Source organism: Oryza brachyantha, chromosome 3 (assembly GCF_000231095.2).
Source record: "Oryza brachyantha chromosome 3, ObraRS2, whole genome shotgun sequence".
Taxonomy (NCBI): Eukaryota; Viridiplantae; Streptophyta; class Magnoliopsida; order Poales; family Poaceae; genus Oryza; species Oryza brachyantha.
In genome coordinates, this window is record NC_023165.2 from 9,355,011 (window position 1) to 9,367,960 (window position 12,950).

The 12,950-nt window shown below is 45.6% G+C and overlaps 3 protein-coding genes across 3 annotated transcripts; 2 read left to right on the top strand and 1 right to left on the bottom strand.

Annotated features, from left to right (window-relative positions):
* Positions 1-298: 298 nt before the first annotated feature.
* On the top strand, positions 299-1,779 carry LOC102700884 (outer envelope pore protein 16-2, chloroplastic-like). The gene is made up of 6 exons (XM_006651243.3): positions 299-582; positions 691-742; positions 863-934; positions 1,054-1,085; positions 1,187-1,220; positions 1,311-1,779. The coding sequence occupies exons 1-6, from the start codon at positions 445-447 to the stop codon at positions 1,520-1,522; spliced, it is 540 nt and encodes a 179-aa protein (XP_006651306.1). The 5' UTR covers positions 299-444; the 3' UTR covers positions 1,523-1,779.
* A 594-nt stretch (positions 1,780-2,373) lies between these two features.
* Positions 2,374-5,783, top strand: LOC102721817 (peptide chain release factor PrfB2, chloroplastic). The gene is made up of 7 exons (XM_006649896.3): positions 2,374-2,806; positions 3,026-3,238; positions 3,346-3,447; positions 3,765-3,902; positions 4,116-4,420; positions 4,740-4,893; positions 5,219-5,783. The coding sequence occupies exons 1-7, from the start codon at positions 2,444-2,446 to the stop codon at positions 5,351-5,353; spliced, it is 1,410 nt and encodes a 469-aa protein (XP_006649959.1). The 5' UTR covers positions 2,374-2,443; the 3' UTR covers positions 5,354-5,783.
* Positions 5,784-7,564: 1,781 nt separating this feature from the next.
* On the bottom strand, positions 7,565-10,009 carry LOC102701158 (probable glycosyltransferase 4). Its single transcript, XM_040522115.1, has one exon. The coding sequence runs from the start codon at positions 9,244-9,246 to the stop codon at positions 7,798-7,800; it is 1,449 nt and encodes a 482-aa protein (XP_040378049.1). The 5' UTR covers positions 9,247-10,009; the 3' UTR covers positions 7,565-7,797.
* Between the last annotated feature and the right edge of the window lie 2,941 nt (positions 10,010-12,950).

Below are 12,950 nucleotides of genomic sequence, written 5' to 3' on the forward strand. Positions count from 1 at the left end.
GATCAAGCAGATCAGCTAATCAATTGAATAACCAGACACGTCCGCGAAGAATGGAGGCGGATAAACTGCAGATTCCAAGGAACACGGAGGCGATCGTGCACGTTCCAGAAGAGCGCCACGAGTAAAGCCGCCTCCCGGCACGTGTCCGGCGTGCCAGGCGTACGTGTCGTGCCCGCTTCTCCCCGAGGACGCCACCAGTAGGATCGGGTTCGTGTCGCCGCTTGCTGATCTGTTCCGCGGTGACGACTGACGACGACTTGCTCTTGTCTCTGCGGTGCTTTTCCTCCTCTCACAATCTCACTTGTTTTATGTACGGAGTGCGCTGGTCAGTTGCTGTAGCTTGTGCATTGCAAACCTCAAACCTGTCTCTGGGTAGATTAGCCTAGCAGAGCAGAGGCTAGACGGAAGAGAGAGCAAGCAGGGGCGGCGCCGGAGCGGAGGAAGATGAGCGGGAGCAGCAACAGCAGCCTGGAGACGCGCACGTTCCTGGACGAGGTGCGCGGCCTGGAGAAGAACTGGATGCTCGACCTCGGCCACCCGCTCCTCAACCGCGTCGCCGAGAGCTTCGTCAAGGCCGCCGGCGTACGCCCTCACCCTGTGCCCTATTCTCTCTCTCCTCTTCAACGTTGCCCCTACCGTGCCACCGTACAGTTCGACTACTATCTAACCATCGTTTTGCTTCAAACGCAGATCGGCGCAGTCCAGGCGGTCGCGCGGGAGTCCTACTTCATGGCCATGGAAGGCACGTACTAAGGAGCAAACCAAACGGGGAGCTCAGTTCTTGAATGCTAGTTCATTCTCGCTCTACCCCGTCCCAAGTGTCCCTCTTTTTTTTTTTTTCTGATCAACTTAGTTGCTGCAGGGGAGGGTGGGGGCGCGGGAGCCGTGTCCGACTCCACCGGCGCCAGGAAGCGATCGTTTCCTGACCTCAATGGTAAGTTGGTACCAACCGTGGCATGGCAGGCGTTTGAATTGATCACAACATGTTGATTACTGTAGCATGACCTCAACTTGGGTGGCGCTGATTTTTGTCCTGACGAATTGAGCATGCAGGTGGGAATAGTAGCAAGTCAGCCGAGGCTATGGTAAGTACGCCAAGTGCCAATAAGGAAAAAAAAAAACTGTGAATCTGTGAATGCTCGGTTTCTGATTTTCCTCTATTTTGCTCTCGTTGCTTTCTTGACAGGTGAAGAGCGTGAGCAAAGAGTCTCTCCAGTGGGGTATGCGAAGTCGCGAACCAATTGGGTACAGTTTGAGTTGAGTAATTTGCTTGGTTTTGATTTGATCTGTTCCTGGCTGCATGGGGGCAGGGCTCGCCGCCGGGCTGCACTCGGGGCTGACCTACGGCCTGACGGAGGCGCGCGGGACGCACGACTGGAAGAACAGCGTGGTGGCCGGCGCCCTCACCGGCGCCGCGGTGGCGCTCACCTCGGACCGCGCGTCGCACGAGCGGGTCGTGCAGTGCGCCATCGCCGGCGCCGCGCTGTCCACCGCCGCCAACGTGCTCTCCGGCATTTTCTGAGCCACTCTCGGTCGGCCAGGGAGAACGCCGGCAAGCTAGTAGTAGCTCTCCGAGTCCGGAGTGGAGAGCTACGATCTGCACCCCCAACTTCTCAAGTCTTCCGTTCTTTATGATGTTGGGAGCTTGGAAGTAATCTTCAGTGTAGCACTCAAAATCATAATTTGAGACCTTGTATGCTTAATTTTGTGTGCTATCACGGGCTATAATAAAATCGTAAGATCATTATCGAAACTGTCCCAATGGAATTGAGAACTGCGTAGCGATCTGGTTTCTATAAGCTGCTTTCTGCCTGTTGCTGCAGTATCTGAGAATTATCGAGTTTTTGAAACATTCACGTTTGCGGTTGCGCTAACTTAAGTCGACGCCAGAATGCCGATGAACTATGGTTGCAGACTAGGAGCAAATCCATTTCACGGTTTACCTCTGGCGGTGTTGCTGTTGATGGAAGGCTATACAGCTCAGTGAAACGAATGACCGAATGGAGAAGAGGTCGCACCAGCCACGTCGCTCGATCTAATACGTGCTTCGAAACGATTAGTCTCAGTGAGGCACCCCGTTACGAATCTGGCACAATCTGACCGTTCGAGATTTCCTTGAATGGAAATATGTTATTGGCTTATTGCCGGCCCAAGCACAACATGGTTCTGATTGATTTTATTTGTAAAATAAATGCAAACATATACAACATGGTTCTGATTGATTTTATTTGTAAAATAAATGCAAACATATGTTTGAACCGTTGATGAACTAACTAGTTAAAAATCGTGGAAAACACAAAATATTATAGAAAAGCCGCCTTCCATGCAGCAAAACGTATCATCCTCTAATAATAAGCCTTGCGTGTAGCAAAACGTAGGCTAGTCTTCCGATGCTCCAACACCAAACTGTGCCAGCTCTGCGCCGGCGCCGCCGCCGCCGCGAATGGCTTCCCGCCTCCTAACTAGATCAGCCGCCGCGCGCCTCCTCTCCCACCTCCGCTCCTCCAGGGCCCTGAACCCTACCCACCACTTCCTTGACCATGGCGCCGCGTTGGGCCCCCTCCTGGGGACCCTCGGCCGCGGCCTCCCCGCGGCAGGCAAACCATCAACCTCTCGCGATCCGCCGACGACGCGGTGGTTCTCTTCCCCGGCCATGGTGGCGGAGGTGCCGATGACAGCGGACGGGCTCACGGTGGACTCGATTGCGGGAAAGGGGTGGACGATCCTCCCCGAGGCCGAGAGCGACTGGCGCAGCCACGCCGCAGCCGTCGCGCAGTCCGTCAAGCTCATTAAGAAGCGCCTCAAGGTACAATCATTTTGCGATACTTGTGCTTCGCTTAGTCTCCACGCGAAATTGGTGAAGTTACTGGTGCTGTTGGTTCGGTTCGAGCCAAGCGTATCAGGTGCCTTGTCCCTCGCCGGCATATCGACGAACACCTTATGTGCGTTGTGTGCATTATGTGCTAGAGTATGTTTGTGCACGCGTTTCATTATGCTTTTAATAGGTTCGTTTTGATTTTCTTAGTGGGGATGGATACTTGAGAGATCAAGGCAGTTGTCTGTGGTGTTGGAAAGGCCAGACCTCTGGGATGATCCAGTTTTTGCGGGGAAGGTTAGTCGTGAACATGGTGAGCTCATGGGCAAGATTAAATCAGTGAATCAATTCGAGCAGGAGTTGATGGAGCACATTGACATGTTGAGGCTGGCACGTGAAGAGGACGACAATGAACTTGAGACGGTGAGTACACTGCTTCCTTCCACTGCATGACGATATGACGTTACAACTTCGTTTCATTCATTGTGCAACAGCTATTTGTTTTATCTGATAATTAACATCTTGTGCAGGAAACCATGAGGGCATTAGCCGAAATGAGAAGAAGTGCAAAGGAGAAAGAACTGAATGCGTTGCTTTCTAGAGATAATGATTCTTGCTCTTGCTTCATTGAGGTATATTGTATACCACATTTGTTCCAAAATATAAGCATTTCTAGGGTGTTTAGCATAGATTAAGGAGATGTTAAAAGAATCTTGAGCATCTGATTGGCTCTGGAGTCATTGGAATGATTGAAATCATGAAAATCGGGGTAGAAATGCATATATTTTGGTACAAAATTTGAAGCCTAGAAATGCTTATATTTTGGGACGAAGAGAATATCATCTTCAGAATTTTTGGTAGTGCTCAATATGGAGTTGTTTTACCTCGAACACTAATGCTCGTTCATTCGTTTTTGGTGAGTGATTCATGATGATGATTCCATAACCAGGTTCAGGCAGGAGCAGGGGGTACTGAGAGCATGGATTGGGCTGCAATGGTTATGAACATGTACAGCTCATGGGCCCAACGACGAGGATACACAGTCACCATTATAGAAGAAATGCCTGGTGAAGTAGCAGGAATCAAGGTTTACATTCCTTATCATTAACTCCTGTTACTGAATTTGCCACCTCTTCATACAGAAGTAGTTTCAGTTACATCTTTGGCTGGAAGTGATGATCAAACCATTAAACTTCCAATGTTAACATAAAGAACTCTTTCCTACAGCCAATCTACCTTTAATTCAAGAATACCTTTAGAAAAATGTGTAGATTTTATACTGAAAAGCTGCTATTCCTAGAGGGCAACTATCAAAGTGGATGGTGAATATGCATTCGGATATGCTAAAGCTGAAGTAGGTGTTCATAGATTGGTGCGAATTTCTCCATTTGACAGTGGAAAGAGGCGGCACACTTCCTTCGCTGCTGTGGCTGTTGTACCTATTCTTGGTGATGGTTCTACACGATACCAGATAAAAGATTCAGATCTTCGGATAGAACGTTTCCGCTCTGGTGGACCTGGTGGCCAACATGCCAACTGCACAGAAAGTGCTGTTAGAATTGTACACATTCCAACCGGTATAACTGCAACTTGTCAAAATGAAAGGTAATTTTGATGCATTCGCTTGTTCTCCATTATTATTGGAACACTTGAGCATTTCCTGTGATGAAATTAGTGTACTAATCTCTTGAGTATAATATAGCATACATTTAGTTCCATGTTAGCTGTGTCCTTGTGGGAAATTTGAACTTCTATAGTTCTATGAACCTAGTAATACCTCCACAATCATATCAATTATTTCTTTCTACTTTTCAAAGGATCCTGAATCTTGTTTATTGATAAAACATTAGCGACATTTGGTTATTTCGAGATATGTGTTGTGTGACTAGAAAATAAATGCTTCTGGTTCGTTTTAAAAATCCAGATCACAACATATGAACAAGTCGTCAGCAATGGCAGTGCTCCAGTCTCGGCTGGACCAGCTTGAGATTGCCCGCCAAGCACAGATGAATGCAGACCACACGCAATCACTCTCTGAAATCAGCTGGGGCAACCAAATAAGATCTTATGTGCTCCATGTAAGTTCTTTTAATCATGTGACTTGTAAGAATAAACTAGCTAGGCTTTGGAGGATAAAGTTTCAGCTTAACTATTGGGTTATCCATGGTCTCAATATTTCCTGTATATTAGGCATTAGCTTGTGGGATTCATCAGATGTTTACATCTGCTGGTATTTGAAAATTAAGAAAGAGGCTAGGGACTAGTAACTGCCAACGTTCAGCTATCCATGAAGCTAGCTAGAGGTGTCTTTAAATGTGAACATCATAAGTTCGTGATGTATCTCTGCCAGGACATGTGCAGAATTACTTCAGACATATAGCTCACTTTTTTGCCTTCGTGCAGCCATACCGTATGGTCAAAGATCTCCGGACAAACTACGAAGTATCCGACCCTGATTCAGTCCTTAATGGAGATCTAGATGATTTCATCTTGAACTTTTTGTCAACATCACTGGATGAAGCTGATGGAAGTGCCTGAAGTCCCAGAAAACTATGGTTATCGCTTATCCTCGGCAGTAATGACCAACCTGAGATGGTAAGAAGAGCAACTTCATTCTTTAGCACACTGACAAAAATGACATTTTAAATGGTGAAAGGCTAAAGCGCGGAACAATTATAAAGGTGCAAATATCAGAACTAGACTAGAACGAGCTTATATTAACCTTCTAGTTAGAAAAGGGCAGTGCACTTCTGCTTCATGGTTAGACTACAGTTCCTTTATGTATTAATTGGTGCCTTTTGGTGTTAGTCTGCTAAATATAGTCATCTCTTCTCAATCCAGTTACCATTCATAATTTTTTTCTTTTCTTATTCCACATTCACAAATCAAATATTGTGCAATTTTTTCCTTGAATGGATGCATAAACAATCTATATACTTTGCCAATAGTAATAACAAAGAATGAAGCTTGCCCCAACAAACATCGAAATTTCATACATGATGGCAATTTTCATAAAAATTAGCACGTACATGAAGTGAGAAAAGTTTGGTGCAAAATTAACACATTAAAGTCCTCATACATGCATCAATAAATATCTCCAAACGAAAATCCAACCTAATCAATTTATACTTGTATAGTATCTCCTTAATTACAAGTCTTCTTTAAATAATCCTTATATAAAATTAGCTACGAAATTATTACCCTAATGAAGCCACGTCATCAATAATGTTTGAGCTATGGGATTAAAATGCGAAGTACAACGCCGTCCAATTGTTGATTACCATCGACAAATGAATCGGTACGATGCTATTCTCCCTCTTGCGTTGTTGAAAGCTGGATAAACACGTCCTTCGAGGGTATAACTGCTAGATTTCTCCTTTTGCTGCTTATCCGATTGGATTCAAATGATGCATTGATGCCAAGCGCATTCCACTGAACTCTGCTGTGATATATTCGTATCAAAATAACTTTATCATAGTGTTCTATAGCACAAGTTCACATTTTCTACTGCACTATGTTGCACGCGCACATTTTTTTAACTACGGTTCCCTTTTTTTCATATTATAAAACTTTCTGGCATTATATATATATATAAATCTAGACATATAAAACATATACATTGATGCATGGATGAATATAGACAAACCCAGAAAATCTTATAATATAAAATAGAGGGAGTAACTATATATTTTTTTGTCAAAACATCCATAAAAATGCTTTAAAATTTATATTAATATATTTTTCAAGTTCTTTAAGCCCGTACTTAATTAATCATGCGTTGATAAAAGTCGCTTCATTTTTCCGTCCGTGGGAGATTCATTCCCAACGTATCATAAGTAAACATACCACGAGATAGAGCACCGTAGCACCGAGATGCTGATATGGCACCAAGGGAAAAGAGTACACCGTGATAGTGCCATTATAACCATCAGTATATGAGTCTCATTCTTTTATGGTTCACGCGTGTAATTATATGTAACATTATTGGTATGGATGCTCTCACCTTCTATACGGTGACCGTCAACGTCATGGCATAAGCACAAACTGATGTTGTGGTCTTGACGGCTCTCTCATCTTTATGCATAACTTCTTTCTATATAATTGTACACACTAAATACTCATTTCATCCTAAAATATAGCTATGAAGGACCATTGTAAGGGAATTAAGGATTAGAGTAAAATATCTAAAATGTCCATTATTAATGAAAGGGATTGATGGGATCAATAATAGTATAGGTAGGGTACTAGGGTGTGGGTCTTGAGGGCTAGTGAGGTGCTGGGACTCGACAGGAATAATGGGAGTGCAAGTAATATTTTATATGGCCTATTTGTATTATGATAAAATTTGAATAACTTTATTTTGAAACGAGGGGAAGAATGTATTAAGATTTTTCCACAAGCCATCGCCTGACCCCAAGCCGTACGATTTCATCCACCGTCAGTTTACGCATTTATAGCACCATTGCTAAAAGCCTAAAACAAAATTGTATCTGATTAAACAGCAAATAACTTGACACATCAGATGTCTACATAGGCGAACCAGCAGCGTGAACAAACTTTTCGCCATCCAAAGAAGCATTGCGCAGGCAAATCAGACTGTGAAACTGCCAACAAGAAGCAGATCACAGCGAGTGATGCAATTCACGGAGGTCATCAGCGACTCAGCGTAGCCGCGCCGACGAGGGCCTGCGGCATTGCCACGCAAAATAAATCCAAGATCCTCATGTAAGAACATGTAACTTGCCAAGTTGCTCGGCCTTACTTCCATCATATTCATATGTATGTAAGAACTGCAAGGTAGACACAAGGAAAACAAAGAAATGGCCCTTTTGATTGAACCTTAAATTTCTCCAATTAATGCCGGATACATCTGGATGTAGGGGTTGCATTGCAGTCCACTACTGAAAAAATGTTGAATTTTCCCAGAATTTTGTCTATTTTTAATTCACAGTCACCTAATGCTGGCTAAGGGATGTCCATAATTACATGGGCCTGGCGGCTCTGGACGTCTTCTTTTTGCGGGCTCGGAATGTTGGGTGCAGCAGGTGACCGAGCTCCTCGTCGTCGGCGTCCAGCGGCCGGCCGGTCTCGTTCTTGACGCGCCGAACGGCCATGGTGTCGAGCGACTCGTGCGCGAACCCGTACAGCTCCAGTATCTGGTCGTCGGCGAAGTTGAAGGCGCGGTCCATGCCGCGCCGGCACCGCTCCACGTCGTAGCTCGCGTCCTGGCCCCCGCAAGGCTTGCACCCGACGAAGTGCGTGATCAGCGGCCACCGGTCGTCGCCGAGCCCCGGCCGCCGCCACTGCCGCCGTATGTCCTCGTACCTGTCGACGATGTCCGCCCAGAAGCCGTGCAGGTTGTACGAGTTCTCGAGGAATACCTTGCCGCCCCACCGGTCGCGCTGCGTCACGAGGAGGAAGACAAGCGCCGACTGGTCGTCGGCCTCGTACGGCGGCCGGTTGGTGAGCGTCTCGGCGAAGATCTTCCCGTACATGTCGCGGACGGGCCCCGGCGGCCCCATGGGCGCCCAGGCGTCGAGCAGGTCGAGCGACCACTGGCAGTTGCGGATGATGAAGCTGCCGGCGTTGAGCCCTAGCCACGTCTTGGCGTCGTACACGGCGCCGTCCCAGCCGTGGATGACAAGGTTGTGCCGCCTGTACTTGCCCCACGGCGGCTCGAACAGCATGTCGGTGAACACCACGTCGGAGTCCACCCACCAGAACAGCTCCGTCTCCGGGTGCGCCAGCATCAGCGCGCGCAGCAGCGGCAGCTTCGTCCAGAACCCCGACATCTCGGCGTCGAGCACCGTGTTGCTGTAGAAGATGTCGAAGCCGTGGATGCGGCAGTAGTCCACCTTGTTCTTGAGCGCGCGGAGGAGCACGTGGTCGCCCTCCGGGTCCTTGCACCGCCGCGGCGCCGACCCGGTCACCATCAGCACCCGCGGCCGCCCCCGTCCAACGGACGCCGGGAACTGCGGGTGCTCGCGGAGCCACTCCGCTCTGCGGGCGTCGTACCCCGTCACGGCCGGGCCGAGCGCATACGGGCTATCGGTCAGCTGCCGCAGCCGCGGGAGCTGCCGTGCGTCACCGCCATCGCCCACAAGTGGAACTGGCCGTGGCAGCGATGACGTCGGTGGAGGCGGTGGCAGCGTGGACGCCGGCGGAGGCCGAGGCGGAGGCGGCGTGTTCTCCGCTGCTAGCGGGCTCACGGCCGGAGCCTCACGGCAATCGTACTCGACGCGGATGCGGGGGAGCGCCACGTCGCGGGACGAGAAGAAGAAGATCGCGCACGGGGCGATGAGCAACAGAGCAACCGGAAAGACCGGGAAGCTGTGCAAGAACAACCCCTGATGACGCGCTCGCCGGCCAGCAACGACGTCGGCCGCCGCCGCCGCATCGCCGCCGTTGCGCTCCTGCACCTTCATCAACATCTCCTCCGCCTCAGGACACGTTGCATCAAACACACTCGATCAGCTCGGTTGGTATAGCTCGGCACACTCGCCACGCTAATTAACCTCCTAATCTGACACGCTTGATGGGCTAGGAAGTTTCGCTGTTTCGTCGTATTGCAAATGCGTACGCGCCGGCCGGACTCGGTAGCTAGCGCCCTTCGTGAATATGATCGATGTGCCAAAGAGGAGTACACAAGTTGCAAGGAATATGTGTTGGCTGTCCTGCTAATTGTAGAGATGATTATGCATGTGTGAAGCCAGTGGTTACACCAGACTGCATGTGAACTGTTGAGTTTAAGATAGTCCCGATCGAATTGATTCGCCAACTAACGAACAGACCAGGAGATGAGAGAAGTACGCTAGGTATATGAAACAATGCCGTCAAAATGTTCTCCACTTATATAATAGTATAATGCCGATGTTAATAATTGGCTGTACCAACTAGCTAGCTAGCAAGTACACTTGGCATTGCGAGCAAGTACACAAATATATATGCTAGCACTAAGTCGAGCTGGTGTTAAAATCTTAAAAATGTAAGTTAATTCTTCAACCACAGCAATCCGGCCCCATTGGCCCATTTGATTTGTTTAAGTGCGTACATTTGGCATTGCTAGCTGTTGACATTGACGCAATGACACCAACAGATATCTACTCCTTAAAAGAAAAGTTGGTGATGCTGTTGCTGTGAATCTAGATGGGACTATATGTAGATGCTCCGTGACAGGTGTGTGTATATGGTGTATCTGGTTTTACACAAAGGGTAATGGTTGCATACGGCATATTTGTAAATAAAAAATAATTTATAAATAAAATTTTTATATATGTATAAAAAAATTCAGTGAAAAACCTTAAAATTAACTACAAATTTAATATTGAAAATTTAAATTTTAGCTTATAAATGTAAGTAGAAACGAAAAGAAAGTGGTGAATGTATTGTGGTATGTACGTGTAGCTATCATTTTGTGATATGATTACACGTCTACAATTATTTTAGTTAAGGATCAGAAATACGTATTCCCAAAAAAAGAAATACGTACTAGAAAAAGCTACTGCTCTGTTTCAACGGTATAGTCTATCAGGCTAATAAGTAATACCCATATGTATCAAATTGAGCATTAGATCTGAAATCAAGAATACAATTACTTTTATTATTTAAATTTCATCCTAGAATATAGACATTTTTAATCTATGTAACTACCTTCTAATCTCAATCAACTACAACATTTTCACATTAACTTTTTTTACATATTCTCTCATCTTAACCAATCATATCCATTTCTTCTTTTATGCCATCCATCAATTCCCGTGAAAAAGTTATCTACCGCCGCCGTCCCATAATAACTCCATTTTTTATTTTTCCGTGCCCAATGTTTGACCAGTCGTCTTATTTAAAAAATTTATACAAAAGCTTAAAAAATTAGTCACGTATAAAGTATTATTCATGTTTTGTCATCTAGTAAGAATAAAAATATTAATCGTAAAAAAATTTTAAATAAGACGAAGAATCAAAACGTTGTATTAAAAAACTAAAAAATGATTCTATTTCGAGACGAAGGTAAGTATTAAAAAATGATCTTATTTCGGGACGGAGGACGGAGGTAAGTATTAGAATGAAAGGTACTTAGCTTAGAAGCTATGTATTATTTTATATTCATCCTAACATACAGGCATGATGCCACTAATTTTCAATGGATTCATATTCATACGAAGAAATTTTAATGTTCCGACGCTGAGGTGAGAGGATGACTGCTAGGTTCGTCTGCCAAGAAATGGCTTCTGCGAATCTATCTGCAAACTGCACGTGACCACAGGTCGTCTGCCAAGAAATTAGGGCATGCACTATGCTCCACTCTGGAGTGTGGTTTCAACCATACACGTTGGACCCGAGCATAGGGAGAGAAGAGAGGAGGAGAAAACAAGTATCTTCAGCAAGCTCCGTGTGTCTTCTACAAGCTCCGGATGCCTCACTCTGCAAAAGGCAAATTCATGTGGTCCTCATAAGAGAAACGTACCAGCGACATACCTCCTGGAAACCATGCTGGTCACTGCTCCCGAGATCCACCCCGGCGCCCCGTCGCCGGCAGCCTAGAAGCCTCGTCGGCCGATCCGGAGCAGCCATGGCTTGTGTCGGTCTGCGTCGTCAGACATCCGCCCGCGTCCACCGAAGCCCGCGTTGAAGTCGTGGCCGCCCAAGTTGATCCACGCCACCGGAGCCTGCCTGCGACCGCCCGGAACCCGCACCCGCCTCCGCCCGACGGCCGCTGCCCTCGTCGCCTGGATCCGTGCCGCCGCTCGACCACCGCTGGCCCAGCCACCGTCGTCGACGTCCGACCACCGCCGACGCCCAACCGCCGGACCCACACCGGATCTAGAGAGGGGGAGCCGCCGGATCTGGAGAGGGGGAGGGGAAAGTGATATTAATTTTGTGTAGTTAAGGAGTGGGATACAAAAATTTGGATCTAAATGTAAATAGATAAAGTATAAGAGTTGATTTAAAAAATTGAGGCTACTCCGTAAGGATCCATGCATTGTGAAACATCTATTTTTTGGATGAGTGGTCCAATCGCTTTCATGTCTTTAGCTAGCCCGATCCTAAACTAACACAATTACACATTGACTTTTTTGGTGGCTACTGCTATACCTTCTAATCTTTTCGTTTTTGTTTATATTTATTATCCAAAATTTAATTTTTTTATTTTTCAACATTGAATTTTAAATTGCTAAGAATATTCATAAATTATTTATCATTTACAAATATGTTTTTTTTTCATTAAAAAACCAACCAATTACCCCCAATACAATATGGATATTAGCAGGCAGCAGAGAGGCATGTGCAGCAGTACAGTTTATCTGGATAGTATGCAGCAGTTCATTTTAAAATCGAACCATTTTTTTTTAAGAAAAGGAAAAGTCAGCGGGGAGAGCTCCGTCGCTTAAATCACTGAATGGATGCTCAAAAGCCCGTTACAAGTTAAGGTTACATGGAGGAATATGAGATAATATATTTTCACAAGGAAATTACATTCATACGTCCCACCTTGATTTATTCACGGATAAATGAATATATTTCATTAGCATTTATATAAATATAGAAATAGCTAAGACGTGTTATAACATGAAACGGAGATAACTGTATTTCATATTGCAAGACTCTGATATCGTCTAAATTTATCATTAAATCAATATATATGTTTTATATATGTGTCTAAATTTATTAATATATATATATATAAATATATATTTAGATAATAAAAATCTTATAATATAAAACACAAAGGGAGTAGTTATCTATCTAATTCTTTCTGCCCAAACTTCAGGGAAGAGGATGATTGTACACTAGGTTTCGAAGGGCTTCACTAGTATCGATGATGAGAACGATGATGGATTCTGCAACACTGGAGCATGTTTTTAATCCTTCGAAGGGTATATCCCAAAACCCAAGGGCTTATGATGGGATTTCGGGGTTGATGTGAATTGCAATCCAGAAGCTCATGGCGAAGGGACACTATAAGCACAGGTCAATGGCGTCCTCAAACCCCAAGATGGCAAATGTAGCAAAAGTGTTGTTCTTGACGGTAGATTTCTGACTGCAACGTCTCTGCTCCTTCTGCATCAGAACACAAAAATTCAGATGATTGTTTGGGTGTTCCATTAAAAAATTAAACTCTATGAAGTCTCTTTTT